The sequence below is a fragment of the Diorhabda carinulata genome, chromosome X (assembly GCF_026250575.1).
Source record: "Diorhabda carinulata isolate Delta chromosome X, icDioCari1.1, whole genome shotgun sequence".
Lineage (NCBI taxonomy): Eukaryota > Metazoa > Arthropoda > Insecta > Coleoptera > Chrysomelidae > Diorhabda > Diorhabda carinulata.
In genome coordinates this window covers 12,378,218-12,395,777 of record NC_079472.1, presented here as the reverse complement: position 1 = coordinate 12,395,777, position 17,560 = coordinate 12,378,218, and the positions used below count along the sequence as shown (strand labels likewise).

Below are 17,560 nucleotides of genomic sequence, written 5' to 3'. Positions count from 1 at the left end.
GTATGTGCGGAAGATAGTTGCAGTTAATCATATTTATGAGGGCCGTTTTTTTTTCAACCCCCGATCGCTCCGTGCAGACGATACGCGAGCAGAAGAAAACGGGCATGCGCCGTAGGCGACTGCGAAGGTCTTGCAATATTCGCTCCGCTATTGTTGACGTTCAGGCGTCAGTCGGCGTTGTGCTACAGCTAAACACGTCCTCCAAATTGTTGCAAGAGGCCTATGGGGACAATTCTCTATCTCGTGCGCGTGATTTTGAGTGGCTTAAGCTCATTAGCGCGTTCCGAGAGAGCACTGAAGATGACCATCGCCCAGGTCGCCTTAATTACCATTTATAATAATTTTCTTCAGAATTTCTCTTAATGGCGAACGGTTTTTTTGGCATGTACATCGATCTAGAAATCTACATATCTCCTAAACCGTAAATTTTATCAAGCTAAACAAACAGAACCTTTTTGTTAAAAAATCAATTGAGAAATTAATTTTTGCTATTGGCATGAGCCACCACTAGCTTTAAACAACTTTAAAGGCCTATAACTCAGAAACGAGCTGTCGTATGAGGGAAATTTTTTATATCACGTCATCTACTCACTTCCGATTTATCTGCATCATGTTCTATTTAGCATTACTGCTTTTCGGTTTCCTTTTCGATCTTTCTCAATTCTTCTTCTTCAAATTCTTTGTTTTTTTTTGGATTTTCAGCCAAGGCAAGCTTCTTCTTCATTTTTTCTTTTGATTTTTCGGTTCTTTTATGTTTTATACAACCAATTATTGAGGAAGATTAGAATTTAAAACATTTCTCATCAAATGTTGATAAAGATTTTGTAAAAAAAACTGAAAATTCTTTTTTTTATTTTGGATTTTCAGCCAAGGCAAGCTTCTTCTTCATTTTTTCTTTTGATTTTTCGGTTCTTTTATGTTTTATACAACCAATTATTGAGGAAGATTAGAATTTAAAATTGTACAATGTACTGAAAATGTGGGTGGAACAAAAAAATAATGACGAGAATCAATTAGGAATTTATTTCAAACCACATTTGATTATAAGCATTAACAAGAAAATCCGGATGGTATAAAATTGCAATAGCTGCTTCCGGTTCCTAAAATGTTAATGTCCGACCATGTCCAATTCGAACATTTATTTTCGCTACATACAATATGAACAGGTCTGGTGAGTTCACCCTGTACGGACCCATATATATTTATCATTTTCAAATTAGTTATTTCGATTTGCCTCGAATAATTTCCAATATCGCCGTAATCTTGGTTGATGTATATTCCATCCTCTTGAATACCTATTTAAAAAAGATTTTTCCGTACTACAAGACATGGAGATATGAACATGAAGATACACAATGAAAAATGGACACTCGACATGTTAAGGCATGTAAACAAAGAGCAATGAAAATTATAGCAGCCAAACGATCATCTTCTATCTCTCATCAAACATCAAAACGCAAAGAAGTACTCAAAAAGCCGTGCTAAAAACGTAGTAGCTCTAAAATATAGAATACCATGTCAGGTAACCCCTAAATCCCTTCCAAATTCTTTTTTTCATCTTTGTACACCCCAACCAAGTGCATGAGCTATATATAAGCAATCATTTCCTTTTTACTGCTTGTCTAAATCTTCGTTGGCTCTTATAATAATCTTTTTCATGATAGTATCATGAATAAGAAGCTTGGAAGCATCTTAAGGTGATCTATCATCATCAACAGCTCCCTTTGGACAAGGTAAATGTATGATAAGACCTCTTTTATGGACTAAACTTCTCGAATCAAATATTCAATTCGTTGATCTTCATTATTTTCATCGCTACCTTCTTTTTATTCTATTTTTTCTTCTATTACTACGAGATGTACGGAGGAATAGCATTAGTGGAGATTTAGGTTCCGTATACTGCGATAGAGCAGATAAAACTGAAGTAACTGTTGAAGAAACCTCTGCAAGGTGCTATGACTGATGTGAAGTCGTTCTAGATTTGATCCTCTGCACGTTGTCGTAGAATGGAAAGCACTTAAGGCAAAAATGTTTATGACGACGATGTAGATAAATTGGAAAAACACTTAACGAAATGACTAAATGAGGAAGATGACGATGATATTAATTATACCTGAAAACGCAATGTTTTTATAAGTGACATCGCTTATAAGCGCACGTCCTTTTTTAGTTTTTAAATGTATCCCGTATAGGCCGTCGGCTACTAAGCAATCGGTGAAAGTGATATTTTTCAAAACGCCACCATCTGTATTGTCATCAGTGAAACTACCAACTGACATACTCAAACCGTGGGTACCATAACATTGGATGTTTCTAAAAACCATATTGGAACCACCATTAACCACTACACAATCGTCTTGGTTTAACACAACGGAATTTTCGATTAACAAGTTTTCAGCATGTCCAACACCGAAACCGTCGGTGTTCAAACCATCTTGCTGAAATTTAGAAACAAAAAGGTGAAAAGTGAGAACCAGAATTAGAAGATTAAGGTAGATATGAAACAAAAAGCAAAAGGAATTAACTAAAGAATGATACAAAAAGAACCAGAAGTAGAGGAAGATTAAGGCAGATCTGGATGGACTAAATAAACGAAGTTACTGACAATAAAGGAAAGAAACAACACGGGAAGCTACTACCAACAAAATATGGAAAGAAATGGAGAGAATTTTGAAAGAAATATAGAAAAACATGATGAAATAAGTGAAAACAAAAATTGAAAACCATTTTCCTTACCGTATTTCCTGCCACAGCATCAATTACCCATCCCGTAATTGTTAAATCCGAAGCATGCATACCCACACAAAAGAACGGACAATTCAACAAATAAATATTTTTGAAAATTGATCCCCCAGTTGTCGAGATCTGGACAAATTTTGGTTTCTTGACACCACCGCCTCCGCCTTGCCCGTCCCAATATTTTTCACCTTGAGCGTATAAAATGCTGCCTGCAACATATCATAAAAATTCGTCCTTGCTAAGTGCTACTACATAAGATATTCCAGTAGCAAACAATTCCGTCGGAAATTGACGTTAATTCCAATTCATTTGTTCTTTTTTGGCTGATAGAACTTCTTAAACAAATTTTGAGGCTTTACAGAGAAAAAACAGTACTTTATGGCTACATATACAAGCGAAAAATGTCACAAAGGTCTTCAAAAGTTTGTATAAACTAGAAAATAGGTCTTGGTTATATTCTATAAGACTTTCAGTAGCATATATTGATCGATATAGTTCAGATTTATTCTTAACATAACATCAATTCTTCTTGATTTGCCCTGGCTAAGTACTACTACATAAGATATTCCAGTAGCAAACAATTCCGCCGGAAATTGACGTTAATTCCAATTCATTTGTTCTTTTTTGGCTGATAGAACTGATACTAATACCTATCTCACGGTAGAAAATGTTAAGTACGTTACTGATAATTCTGAAAAGGACTATTGAACATTAATATTAAATTAGTATATTGTCCTTGACAAGTATGACAATTTGCATTATCTAATCATTTCAAGTGAGTAGAATTTGAGTACGAACTTCGCTAGTGATAGTGACAAAGAAAGCGTATAAAATACTGCCTGGAACATAGAGAATATCATAAAAATTCTTCCATGCTAAGTGCTACTACATAAGATATTCCAGCAGCAAACAATTCCGTCGGAAATTAACGTTAATTCCAATTCATTTGTTCTTTTTTGGCTGATAGAACTTCTTAAACAAATTTTGAGGCTTTACAGAGAAAAAACAGTACTTTATGGCTACATATACAAGCGAAAAATGTCACAAAGGTCTTCAAAAGTTTGTATAAACTAGAAAATAGGTCTTGGTTATATTCTATAAGACTTTCAGTAGCATATATTGATCGATATAGTTCAGATTTATTCTTAACATAACATCAATTCTTCTTGATTTGCCCTGGCTAAGTGCTACTACATAAGAATGTCCAGTAGAAGAAACAAGAATATAGATTAACGACATCATAATAAAAGATACCTAGCTCACGGTAGAAAATGTTAAGTACGTTACTGATAATTCTGAAAAAGACTATTGAACATTAATATTAAATTAGTATATTGTCCTTGACAAGTATAACAATTTGCATTATCTAATCTAATCATTTAAAGAATTTGAGTACGAACTTCGCTAGTGATAGTGATAGAGAAAATTTGTAAAATTTTAAATATATTTAATCATTTAATATTGGTAAAATGTTATTTACCTGGGGCTCCTTCTACCAGTAAACCTTCTCCGGAAAAATCTAGCAAGGGTCCATCCCAGTAAGCAACTTCGAAAGTGGTAACACCTTCGAAAGTTACTTTGGTACCTTTAGTGACATTCAATTTCAAGGTTTCTCCACCGGGAACCAGTAAATTCGATATAATGATATCAGTGCATCTTTCTACGGCTGTCGAAACTTGATTGAAATGTGTTATTTTACAGGTGTTGTCAGCCCTTGTTCCAAGGGTGAAAACGAATAAGAAAAACTGTATTTTGGTTTGTAGCTTGATCATTTCGAATAAGACTATTGTGTGATTTCAATTCGAGAACATAAAATATCGATACTTGATGGAGATATGGAGATAACATATTTGTAGTATCTAATACTACAAATATTCCATTCAATAATACGAGGGATATATACAAAGTAACACAATTGTTTTGGTGGAAATTTACTTATTAGAAGAAATATCATGCAGAGAATACATAAGACTGAGACGTGTAAGAAGAATTGTAGTATAGAGTAGAGATGGGACAAAAAGAAAAAAAGAAACAGTTACAAAATTACAATTGACTAGTAAAATGTATAGAAAAAGTTTTATATAGATGAAAAGATGAAAGCTGTGACAAATTTCCTCTTATAAGTGATGAAAGAAGACCATGAATGGCGAGGACAGCGTGTAGAAAACAATCTAAAAAACACGTGTAAGAGAAAAAGTCGAAGAAAAAGCCAGAAGTGCACGGCGATAACGGCACTGGTTCTGTTAATAAACTACCCAAAACAAAAAAGAAATGAACAGCGAGGAAGCGGTTCTGCTACAAGATAAAATGCTGATATCGCGCTTCCAAACATCTTCACGATTACGTAAAGATAACTAGGTGAATTCACGTGGAGCATCCACTCGGAGATGTCATTCTATGAGTTTCATTTGTTTGATTTATTGAGATTTTTATCTTAAGATATTCTGTAGACAAAGCAAAACGAGGAGAAGAAAATTATCTAGAATTAAACTGTTTTGCTTCGCGATAACGCGCTTCCAAACATCTCCGTGGCTACGTTAAGTTCACTGATTGATTTCACGTGGAGCATCCACTCGGAGATGTCATTCTATGAGTTTCATTTATTTGATTTACTGAAATTTGTATTTTAAGACATTCTGTAGACAAAGAAAAACGAGGAAAATGAAATTATCTAGAATTCAACTGTTTTGCTTCGCGATAACGTGCTTCCAAACATCTCCACGATTACGTAAAGATAACTAGGTGAATTCACGTGGAGCATCCACTCGGAGATGTCATTCTATGAGTTTCATTTATTTGATTTACTGAAATTTGTATTTTAAGACATTCTGTAGACAAAGAAAAACGAGGAAAATGAAATTATCTAGAATTCAACTGTTTTGCTTCGCGATAACGCGCTTCCAAACATCTCCGTGGCTACGTTAAGTTCACTGATTGACTTCACGTGGAGCATCCACTCGGAGATGTCATTCTATGAGTTTCATTTGTTTGATTTACTGAAATTTGTATTTTAAGACATTCTGTGGACAAAGCAAAACGAGGAGAAGAAAATTATCTAGAATTAAACTGTTTTGCTTCGCGATAACGCGCTTCCAAACATCTCCGTGGCTACGTTAAGTTCACTGATTGACTTCACGTGGAGCATCCACTCGGAGATGTCATTCTATGAATTTCATTTATTTGATTTACTGAAATTTGTATCTTAAGACATTCTGTAGACAAAGCAAAACGAGGAAATGAAAATTATCTAGAATTAAACTGTTTTGCTTCGCGTTAACGCGCTTCCAAACATCTCCGCGGTTACGTGAAGTTCACTAGGTGTATTCACATGCAGCACCATGAGAAGTTATTCTATGACCTCCTTTTGTTCGATACACTGAAATATGTACTAAAATATGTTCTGTAAACAAAACAGAATCACGAGGAGAACCTTGTCTGGAATGGAACGATTTCCCTCCACGATAACATCGTGGCGTTCATTCTTTTCAAAATTTGACAACTAAGTAATACCGTAGTCAGATTCTAGAAGGTTCGTAGAAATAACTTGAAAGTTCCTTTTGTTCTATTAGACACGATAAAGCAGTCAAGAATAACAAACATTAACAATGAGATAGTTCTGTTTAGATTGCTGGTAATTAATTTTGATTTAAAACAGTGTAGGTTCATTTTTGAACACTCCTCGTATATACAAGTTGAATTTTCGTGATAGTATTGTTAGTTAATTGTAAAATTTCATTTTCCCGGTATGATAATTCACAATAAAACTTGAGATATTCGGTTACAATCACTACTTGTGGTTCTAGAAATCCACAAGTTTCATTGACTTGAAATTTCGCTCGACTAATGCACTGCGCTTAACCTTATAATTCACGGTTTCACCTAATTGACGATTAAAGTAAATAAGGACTCGTTTTTTTCAAAATTTTGTAAATGGAATAGTGGAAACATTCTGCAAAGTTTTTAACCATAATAATAAATTATTTTCGTTTTGAAAATGGAGGTATGGAAAAGTTTTACGAAATGCAATGATGTTATGCAAACATTTATTTCCAACTAAAGTTTCATATTAGAATTATTTCAACAAGAAAATCCGGATGGTATAAAATTGCAATAGCTACTTCCGCTTCCTAAAATGTTGATGTCCGACCATGTCCAATTTGAACACTTATTTTCGTTACAAACAATATGAACAGGTCTGGTGAGTTCACCCTGTACGGACCCATATATATTTATCATTTTCAAATCGGTAATTTCGATCAGTGCCGATAAATTTCCAATATCTCCGTAATCTTGGTTGATGTATATTCCATCTTCTTGTATTCCTATTAAAAAAAAAAAGATTTTCTTGTACATGGAAATATCCTAACACTCAATACGTCGTGTGACTAACTAAGACAAACACATTTTTCGCCAAGTATCGATTTTATTCCTTTTCAACGCTTCTCTAACTTCTCGATGCCTTGCTTGTAGAAGGATTTATCTTTTGCTTCAAAATATTATTCAGTTTCAGCAATTGCTTCTTTATTTCAACTGAATTTCCCACCAGCGAGTATTCTTTGAGATCAGCGAATAGCCAGTAGTCACTGGGAGCCAGATCTGGATTATTCGGTGGATTTGGAAACAATTCGTTCAATTTAACAATCGTTGCCATCGAATTGTTAATCGGTGCATTGTCTTGGTGAGACAGTGGTTTTTTCTTCAACATATAAAATCGTTTTTTCTTGATTTTTGCAATCAAATTATCCAACAATTTTGTAGGATTCGCTATTGATTGTTTCTCCCTTTAGGGGATGCGCATCCCAAAATACTGTAGCCATAACCTTCCCAGCTGAATATTATGTCTTCGGACGTGGTTCACCGACTGCAGTCGTTTTGATTCTAGAGTGAAGTGATGGATCCATGTTTCATCCATTGTCACATATTGACGCAAAAATCTAATTTATTACTTGTAAACATGGCCAAAAACTTCTCTGAATCATCAAAACGTTGTTGTTTTTGATCGATTATAAGTAAACGCGACACCTACTCGTGGTCAAATATTAATAAACGTCATATGGACTTGACAATGGCAGCGCCATCTATGTGTCAGTCACACGAGTTATTGAGCGATTATATAGAAACTTATACAAGTGAAAATTGAAGGTCGATAAAGAAGATGAGCACATTAAAGATGACACAGAAGGGGTAGATCGATAAGGAAGTGGAAAGGCTAAATGAGGAAGATGAAAAAGATAATAATTGATTAATTTCACCTGATAACGCGATATTTTGATAAGTAACATCGGTTATAAGCGCATGTCCTTTTTTAGTCTTCAAATGTATCCCGTATAGGCCGTCGGCTACTAAGCAATCGGTGAAAGTGATATTTTTCAAAACGCCCTCATCCTCATCTTCATTAGCAAGATTTCCAACTGACATACTCAAACCGTGGGTACCATAACATTGGATATTTCTAAAAACCATATCGGAACCACCATTAACCACTATACAATCGTCTTGGTTTAACACAATTGAATTTTCTATGAGGATGTTGCGACCATATCCAACACCAAGACCGTCGGTGTTTAGACCTCCCCTCTGGATTTAAAAGAAAGAATCGTCAAGGCAAAGCTACTAGAAATATTGAAAGAGAAAAATTACCGTATTTCCTGCCACTACATCAATGACCCATCCGGAAATAGTTAAATCAGAAGCGTGTACGTTTAAACAGAAAAAAGGGCAATTCAACAAATATAAATTTTTGAAAACTGACCCTCCAGTTGTTGTTATATGAACGAATTTCGGTTTTTTGACTCCACCAGATCCACCTTGCCCGTCCCAATATTCTTCACCTCTAGCGTATAAAATGCTACCTAAAATTAAGCAAAATCTATTACAACGAATTTATGACTGTACCTTCTGTTTGTTGATATTAAAAAGACTTACGACTCTCCAAAAAGCTTTGAACAATACAGAAGACAAGGACCAAAATATGAAGATTATTTCCTGGTAGGTCTGAATGTATATTTAAATGATTTAGAATCAGAACTATGTACAGATTTAGAATAAAATTGGAAAATGGAAAATTGTGACTGAATAAAAAGTAAGAAATAATCATATAAAATAGAAAGACTACGAAGAATCGTAGTGAGACTTATCAGTCGATTGGTTTTTATAGAGAAAGAGACCAAATTATTGGATCTAAGAGGAAGAAGAAGATTTTTTTAAAGAGTTATGTTCCGAATCCGAAAAATTTAATGATTATAAATTTGAGATACTGACCCAACATACTTGAAAAAAAAAAAACGTTAAAACGTTTAGGAAAATATGAATTAAACTTTTATTTACGTTTGGTTCTTTATGGCTTGTAATTCTGTAGCGTACAGGGAGTCTCAAGATAAAATAATAAAGATAAAATATACGCTATATCTGGACAAACAAGGCGAGATATGCTACACAGAATTATGTTACATATTACACTTAATATGTGATTTCTATTTCAATGGCAAGGAAACAACCTTTGAATACTTATATCAAACATTGGACAGATCAAAGTTTTTTTGGGTGTTGCAAATATTTTGAACCAATAACGAGTAGTCCTTGCCCAACTTCAAAGCAATGTTGTAAATTTGGACTCGTATAGTAAATATGTTTATGCACTCGTCAGTGACAAGTTTTCTTAACAAGCTCTACACAATTTGCTGCTTCGATCAATTATTTTATTATAATAGAGCTCGATCGACCATTCAGTCAAGTTTTTTTGAAAACTGTCTCAAATTGAGTGTAAAATTTTTGACTAAATAGATTGACACCGATACAAATCAAAAATAGAAATGACCGGATCCTGAAAACAAAATAAATCACTGCACAGACTGGCATTTCAAACACAATTATGACCAAAATTAGTACAAGATGGGTGCCTCTAATTCTGAACGTAGTTTTTTTTACGCAGCTTCGATTAAAATGTTGTGAGGAGATTTTTCGAGATCAATAGAAAGAGTGTTTAAACTATTGTCGTTTATTATGATTCGACATCAAAAGGAGAATCAATGGATTGACATCGGAAAGGAGGAGTCGGGCAAAAAAAAGCGAAGATTACGAAAAGCGCCAAAAAATTCAAGATTACATTATTTTAGGATTTCAAGATTTAAGAGATTTAAAAATAAGAACATTTCGAAGTATTAATATAAAAAAAGTTCTAAGAAGTACGAAATTAAAGAAATATGGATAGCAACCGTTTGATATGAAATATTTATAAATAAAATATCTAATCAATTCTAATATAAATATGTGAACTCATAAATAATTGATTAATATTCTAATTCATGTTAATCCACTATAAAACTCTTAAAAAAATATATATGAAAAACACTTTAAGAGGTTAACCTTCAAATATTTGATATTTACATAATTTTAGATAAACGCGTTTTTTCTATTTCGATATCGATACATTTTCAGATAATAGTTATATAGAAATAATATAAAAATGTTCAGGAAACGAAACTTGCTTAAATTAATTGTTTACTGCTCACTAAACCACAGAGCGTACAAAGAAGACTTTTTTTAACAATCAAGATCAAACAAGATTTCCCGGTGCAAAACAAATATAGTTTGATTGATTTTAGTGCCATAGCACCACACTAAAACTGTCAGGCAGATCACACGGAACATTTTTTCTAAGCCTTCGCTTGGTGGAAGGACTCATTAGGGATTGAGCCAATCCGTTGGGATGTTGCTGGTGTTGGGTACATACCACGTAGCATTTACAATAATTCTAAGTACTTTTGACTGAAATCTTTCTATAATTGCTATATTTGAGTTGAATGCAGTACTTCATACTTGAATACCATAACTCCAGATGGGTTTTAGTATGGCAGAAACTCTTTGAATGTTAGTTGTGATATTCAAACTATTAACCAGTACAGATTGCTGAGATTTACATCCAATTGCTTTTTCTTGGTTAATTAGTCGTCGTTCAGATGGATTCCAAGGTATTTTGCACATTCTTTTTACCGCAGAAGATGCCAATTTAATATTACAGTTAAACAGAACCTTCTCCGTTGTGTATACGAAACATAAATAAATATATTTTAATTTACTTTCATTCTGCACAGTTTTCAGCCACAGGGAAATGGCGCCGAAGTTTTTCCGCAATATATGAGAGGCACTAGCTTCCCGATGTGGTGCTAGCGCAGCAGTGTCAAATAGAGGATGGGGCCAAGTGCGTTTCGCTGTGGAACGCTTCATTTGATGATGGAAGTCCGTGGTGCCAGACCTTGTCGAATGCCTGGCCGATATCTAAAAAGGCAGCCGAACAGTATTCGTTATCTTCAGATTTGTTCTATGGGGACATGCCGCTCTCTAAATCCAAATTGGTAGTTTGGTATTTGGTTTTAGGATCTATTTTCTCTATAAGTAACTTTTTTAAAAGTTTTGACATAACAGGTGATAAGATGATTGGTTTGTAAGATGTAGTTTCTTCAGGAGGTTTCCCTGGCTTGGGGATCAGTAGCTAGAAGTTGAGCTACCTCATATCGGGGAGTTTTCTTTGGATATATATGCTGTATTAATTCCTCGACCTGGTTTGGGGTAAATTTTTCTAGTACTAGTTGATATGGAGATTCCAGAAAATATTTGACTTCGTACTTAATGTTGAAATGATTCTCTAAAAAAGGATTAGACAAAAAGAAAAAGAAAAATGAAGTAGAAACGATAGAATTCTTCCATTAAATGACACAACGAATGATTTATCGAACATATTTTCTAAATAGTATCTTCTTCTAAATTAAAATCAAATCTAACCACAAAGATAGATTGTCCTCTTCACAATAACAATTACGAGACATGCGCTATAATTTCTTTCAATTGACAGCAGTATTCGTGAAAAGAGACAACGCTATAATTGACGTAACGTCAATAACTGAACGTACTAAAGGTTGAATTAGACGTCATCGCATTTTGAGGTTATGAGAGCTTTGTTTACTATGTTGTTTTTAGCAAATGATTGGATTAACGTCATAGAATTTTGAGGTTATAAAAGCTTCGTTTACTATGTTGTTACTGATACGAAATTGCACCAATCAAATGCCTTCTGAAGTATGCGCCAAATCTGAAGATATTTCTTCCATGTATGAATGAATAATTATTAATTTATTCAGTTGTAATACATTGAAAATACTTAAATTCGGTTTTAATAAAAAATATAGTGGAAGTGCTGAAAAATAGCTTTCACGAAACTTCGTACATTAACAGAAAATAGCTCAATCCACGAACTCAGGAGTTTGGTTTACTTTTGAAAGATCTACTAAACTTTTTAAACTAACGAGGGTTGCTACTTGAGCTTCGAGGTAGACAAAGAAAAACAAATATTTATAAATGGATATGGCTTTAATGATTTTCAAAATATTCTCCATCGAACCAATTTCCATTCGGATTGAGGTAGCTCCAAAACATGTGTTTGAACGCATCTTCAGATATGGAAAAACTTTAACCTCGTAATTTATTTTTGATCTGCAGGAATAAGAAGAAATCGTTGGGTACTAAACGCGGATTATACGGTGGATGACCCATCAATTCGATGTTTTAACTGTTTTTATTTCATATTATGTATGAGAGGTCGAATTGTCTGGCACTTCTGGCAAATAAATGCTGGTGTACCATTCAGAATTGAGGCTACAAGTCCAATTACTCCAAAAAAAGTCCGAGCATATATTTCGGAGTGCTTTTGAGGCACCGCGATAGGATTTGTTCTTTGTACCAATCGACATGAGCTTTTTTGAGCAATTTATGCAGTTTCCAGCGCGAATTTATGCGACTGGGGCTAATGCCCAAGTATACCTCAATCTCAAAGTATGTCACATGACGAATTTACAATTTCATCATCGATTATTTTTGGAAAAGCAGCTGATTTCGAACAACATGCGTTTTGAGAACGTTCACCATTAAAACTGTCAAACTGTGTGATGGTAATATCAGATTTGACATATTCGCATCAGTTTTGACATAATATATCAAAATTTAAGTAGCGGCCCAAGTATTTGAATTTATATCGATATCAAAAATATATCAAGCAACGCCCTCTATCATTCACATTTCTTATTAAATTGCTTGGAATTTATATACAAAAGATCAAAGATCAAACAACATTAAGTTTTCAAAAATCGACTAAGCAGAACCGGACGGAGAATTTGTAGAAGAATTCGATTATTGTATATAAAGTGCCACTTAATTGGATAAATTTGAAAGAATACGGTTTTCTCAATTTTATATTTACATATAATAGATATTTACCTGGAGCTCCTTCTACGTATACACCTTCTCCAGAAAATTCTACCAAGAAACCATTCCAATAAGCCACTTCGAAAGTGGTAACACCTTCGAATGTTACCTTTGTACCTTTAGTCAAATTCAGATTCAAGGTTTCTCCTCCGGGAACTAGTAGGTTCGAAATAATGATATCAGTGCATCTCTCAATGACTTTCGAGACTTGATTAAAATCTGTGATTTTACAATCATTATTAGAAACAAAAGAAAACGAAGTTTTGAATATTAATGGTAAAAACGCTAATTTAATTACGAAATTCATTATTATAAATTGAATTTCAGTAGCAAATACAGAATAGTATAAGTAAAAACACGAAATGATGAAAATATAATCAATTCATTTCATTTTCAAGATTGATAAAGATCATATCGCCAAATCTTACGAAATACCTTCTCGAACTTTAAGATGGCGCTTAAATCTCGCAACGCATATTTTTTTTTTGATGATGTCTGGTACAAAAATCTTTTTGTAACCAAACTGAAAGGCAAATTGTCGTCCAAATTGAATTTAGTAAATTCATTTTCGTCCAAAAAACTATGGAAAATCAATATTTGGACGAAAGCATTTGGAAAACACATTTTCTCTCCAAATAAAATCTATTTATTGTTAAACATATTTTAACATATCAGATCCAAACTTTGCAATTACTGGAATCGATACCATAAAGTCCTAAACAAAAATATTTAACCAGGTATCCGAGATCAAATTAATTCGATAACTCACTTCTCATGTCGAAAAATATTAAAACGAAGCTTCAGACGGTTTTATCTGCGTCTACTCGTCGAGTAGACACGATACAAGTTCACGCTTCAAGAAATATCTGCGTACCAACCGAATTCCAACAATTTCCGAATTCGCCACTACCAAATCGTTCAACAGTGTGAAAGACGTACCAGAAATTCTTAAGAACGGGCTCTGTTGTCGACGCGCCGCGTTCTGGCGTTAGTTGAGCAGCCGAACCAAACTACAGTGCGTTAAGTGTTCGGGAGTACCTTAATGCTCAATTTGATGAATGAATAGGTAGAGGAGGATTCGTTGAATGATCCGAACGATCATGTGACCTGATATCCTGTGACTTCTTTCTGTGGGGCCATCTCAAGGACCGCGTTTTCGTAAGAAGACCACGCACCTTTCCGAATTGGAATTAATTAAGAGTTAACAACAAACCACAAATAAAAAGACAATTCTGATTAGAATTTTCATTTCATATAAACTAATAACAACATCAGTATTTTTTCAATGATATTATGACTAAATCATTCACTTTCTTCTCCCAATTCCTCCTAGCGTATTTGCGAATCTATTTCCCGCATTTTCCATTGCACTAAAAGCGTTTTGCATTCCTTGAGACGCCGCTTGGTTCGCAGCTTCGATTCCTCGTTTGGCTGCTTGTCTAGCTGCGTCCCAAACGGATTGTGCCCCATCTGTCACACCTGTCAAACTTTCGGTGTCTGTTACGTCGGTATCTGTCATTTCATCCGTTACTTGTCCAGCTATATCGTCCTAAATAAAGGAAATTGTTCAATAAAATTTTGTTAACGGTTGGTTTATTAGAAATAATGCGACGGGTGCTACTAAGTTTCGAGATATGGCAACACTGATGCGAATATGTCAATTCTGACGTCGCCATCATAAAGTTTGGCAGTTTTAATGATAAACCTACTCAGAACGTGTTGATACACGAGTAATAGTTGAGTTGTTTACAGATGAAAATCGATGCCGTGTCTAAATTATTATTTCAAGATCGTCTTGTGACATATCGTGATACTATTGAGGTTTACTTGAGCATTTGTTCGTCGCCGTTTCATTAGAGCAACGTAGAACGGTCAATTCTGATTGGCTACCAGAAATGTTCGAGGAAATCACGGAAACTAATCGCTGAAAACGAATCATTCTCCCCCACGACAATACGACCTCTCGCACATCTCAAAACTTAAGTAGCGCCCCTCGTATTATACGAAAATAATTGATAGAAGCATGTAGAGAATATTTAGAAAGTAGAGGAATATAAAAACTAGCTTGAAGCAACCATGAACAAAAATAAACACAAACAAACAGTAGAGAGTTTCCAAGCATTGGGTCTATAAACCCCATAAAAAATTCTGATTTAGGTATGTTGTGTGTTTTTGAAACACTCTATATATCTATAATGGATACGAAATTATTAGAAAAAAAAATGTCACTTACGTAAAGCAGAGCAACGGTTAAAAAAATCAGAATATGTTTCATTTTTGGTTATGGACTATAAAACTGTGACTTCATTTTGTTTATATAGTCTAAAAAATTTATAATTACCATGACACGGAAGTATCTATGGTAGAAAAACATCCCATTTTCCTTTAGTCATGGTAACATGAACCGTTGAAAATTTGATTTTTATATTTAATTATCCACTGTGATGATTACGAGACTAAAATATATGATTTATTAGAAAAGAAAATAATCAATTTATTGGCACGACGTATTTTCTACGATTTTGTCGAAACTACTGGCAACAATGTATTTAGAGAATATGTTTTGGAAGATAATACATACCATTAATTCGTTTTATATTTAACTCCTAAAGATGACGCTATTTTTTGTGTGATTGTTCGAAAAATCCAGGTAAACATCTTTAAAAGTTCCAGGTAAAAGAATGTGGTTAACTTTTAATAAATTAGTGTCGATAATGTGATGAGACACCCTGTAAACAAGGAGGAGGACAGTGGCGGCTCGTGGTGATAAAGTTTAAGGACTTTGCAAACTTAACTTTTGTTGAAGAAAGAGCGCGCAGAGCACAGTCGTATATCCCAGATTAATAATACTACGTGAATTAGAAAATTAGTGGATTATTCAAACGGTAGATTTCACTAAATTGTTCATCAAGGTATCAGGAAGCGACTGCGAAGTTTTGAAAATTTTCATTTGGATAATAGAAATCGTAAAATTACCTTTTCTTCTTAGAGGATTTCAGCCGACTCTAGGGTGGAATGGGACACTTTTTTAAATGCACCGAACTTCCCTAGTTAAATCTCTATTTAAGTCTGCAATGACAAACGTGTGTGATCGTAGATTATGGAAAGAGCGCGCAGATCAAGTTCGAATATCCCAGATTAATAATACTGCATGATTTGAAAAAATAAAAGGATTATTCAAATAGTAGATTTCACTAAATTGTTCATCAAGGTATCAGAAGTGTTTCAGCCGTCCCTGGAGTGAGGTGGGACACTTTATTATCTATTGTATCCGGGGGGTGGGTTAACAAATTTTTTTTAATCATGGTAACATATGAAACGTTGAAAATTTGATTCTTATATTTAATTATCGACTGCATTTCAAACTTACCTATTTAAGTCTGCCGTGACAAACGTATATGATCGAAGGTTATGGAAAGAGCGCGCAGAATGATGAATTGTCTTTCCATTCGAAATAAGTGAGGGATTAGTGTTAAAAAACGTACAGGGAGTTCAATTTTACATGCCTTTATTATACATTATATAATTTCGTACGAAACGTTATTTTTTCTTCCCAAAACCGCTCATAGCTTGTGATGGTATTGATGCCATATCGCTGGCCGATTTCATTGCATTTTTCATTGCATCCATTGGAATTTTTGCCATTTCAGAAGCTGTGTTCATCCCCGTTTTAGCTAGATTACCCATATCTGCCCCTTGTCCGCTGACTAATTCGCTAAATTGCTAATTATATCATTAAAATAAACAAAAATTAGACTTTTAGTTATTCTACTTACCACTAATATGCAAAAAATAGATATAAAAACGATATATTTCATCTTCAATATGATTTTCAAAGTAAATCAATGCCTAATGTGTAAAATATTTCGTTTTTTTATATGAAAATTGATACCAGTAAGTTCCGGTTATATTAGTTGAATTAAATTACATAATTATGTCAAATTTACTTTAATTTCTTTTATATCCGATGTGATAAATGATTTTAGTGTCAATTATAGTGATTATAATAATAAAATTATAAAAGTTAATGAGTTTTTAATTATATTCTAACATATGTTTACTGAAGGGGAAAGAAAAACGATAATACCTATCCAAATCACAGCAAAATCAATCAGTACAGTTGGGTAGATCGTTAAACGGAATCTAAATGACAAACATTTAATTTTGAATCGAAAACATTCGTCTTCTATAACTGCATCAAATCAATACGAAGTTGCGGCTATTAAATAACGAGACTGGTGGTATTAAAGTTTATTTCGATATGTTTATTTAATTATTATCACCCTCAATATACATTCCTCCTGTAACCCTACTCAATTCCTTTCTTTTACAGCTTCAACAGACTCTCGGCCATCTTGATAACACTTAAACCACTCAAAAACACGTGGACATGACAAACATTCAATGCCATACATTTGTTTCGATAAATTATGATAAATTTTCAGTTACAGTTTTTATCAAGTTTCATTAGAAATTTCTTAACAATCCGTTGCTCTATTTTTACTATAATATACGGTGCTACGGCTACGCTGGTTTGTCTACAGATACGGTGGACATCGCATTC

At 33.9% G+C, this 17,560-nt stretch overlaps 2 protein-coding genes and 1 long non-coding RNA gene across 3 annotated transcripts; all 3 read right to left on the bottom strand.

Moving 5' to 3' along the window:
• Positions 1-1,000: 1,000 nt before the first annotated feature.
• LOC130900795 (polygalacturonase-like) lies at positions 1,001-4,545 on the bottom strand. The gene is made up of 4 exons (XM_057811665.1): positions 4,220-4,545; positions 2,737-2,948; positions 2,114-2,438; positions 1,001-1,295 (listed from the first exon to the last, which is right to left on the bottom strand). Exons 1-4 carry the CDS (start codon positions 4,509-4,511, stop codon positions 1,051-1,053), a joined length of 1,074 nt encoding a protein of 357 aa, XP_057667648.1. The 5' UTR covers positions 4,512-4,545; the 3' UTR covers positions 1,001-1,050.
• Positions 4,546-6,768: 2,223 nt separating this feature from the next.
• On the bottom strand, positions 6,769-13,369 carry LOC130901005 (polygalacturonase-like). The gene is made up of 4 exons (XM_057812046.1): positions 13,009-13,369; positions 8,380-8,591; positions 7,992-8,316; positions 6,769-7,061 (listed from the first exon to the last, which is right to left on the bottom strand). The coding sequence occupies exons 1-4, from the start codon at positions 13,301-13,303 to the stop codon at positions 6,817-6,819; spliced, it is 1,077 nt and encodes a 358-aa protein (XP_057668029.1). The 5' UTR covers positions 13,304-13,369; the 3' UTR covers positions 6,769-6,816.
• Positions 13,370-16,487: 3,118 nt separating this feature from the next.
• LOC130901419 (uncharacterized) lies at positions 16,488-16,901 on the bottom strand. Its single transcript, XR_009060282.1, has 2 exons — positions 16,773-16,901; positions 16,488-16,719 (listed from the first exon to the last, which is right to left on the bottom strand). It is a non-coding gene; the product is annotated as an uncharacterized LOC130901419 (long non-coding RNA).
• Between the last annotated feature and the right edge of the window lie 659 nt (positions 16,902-17,560).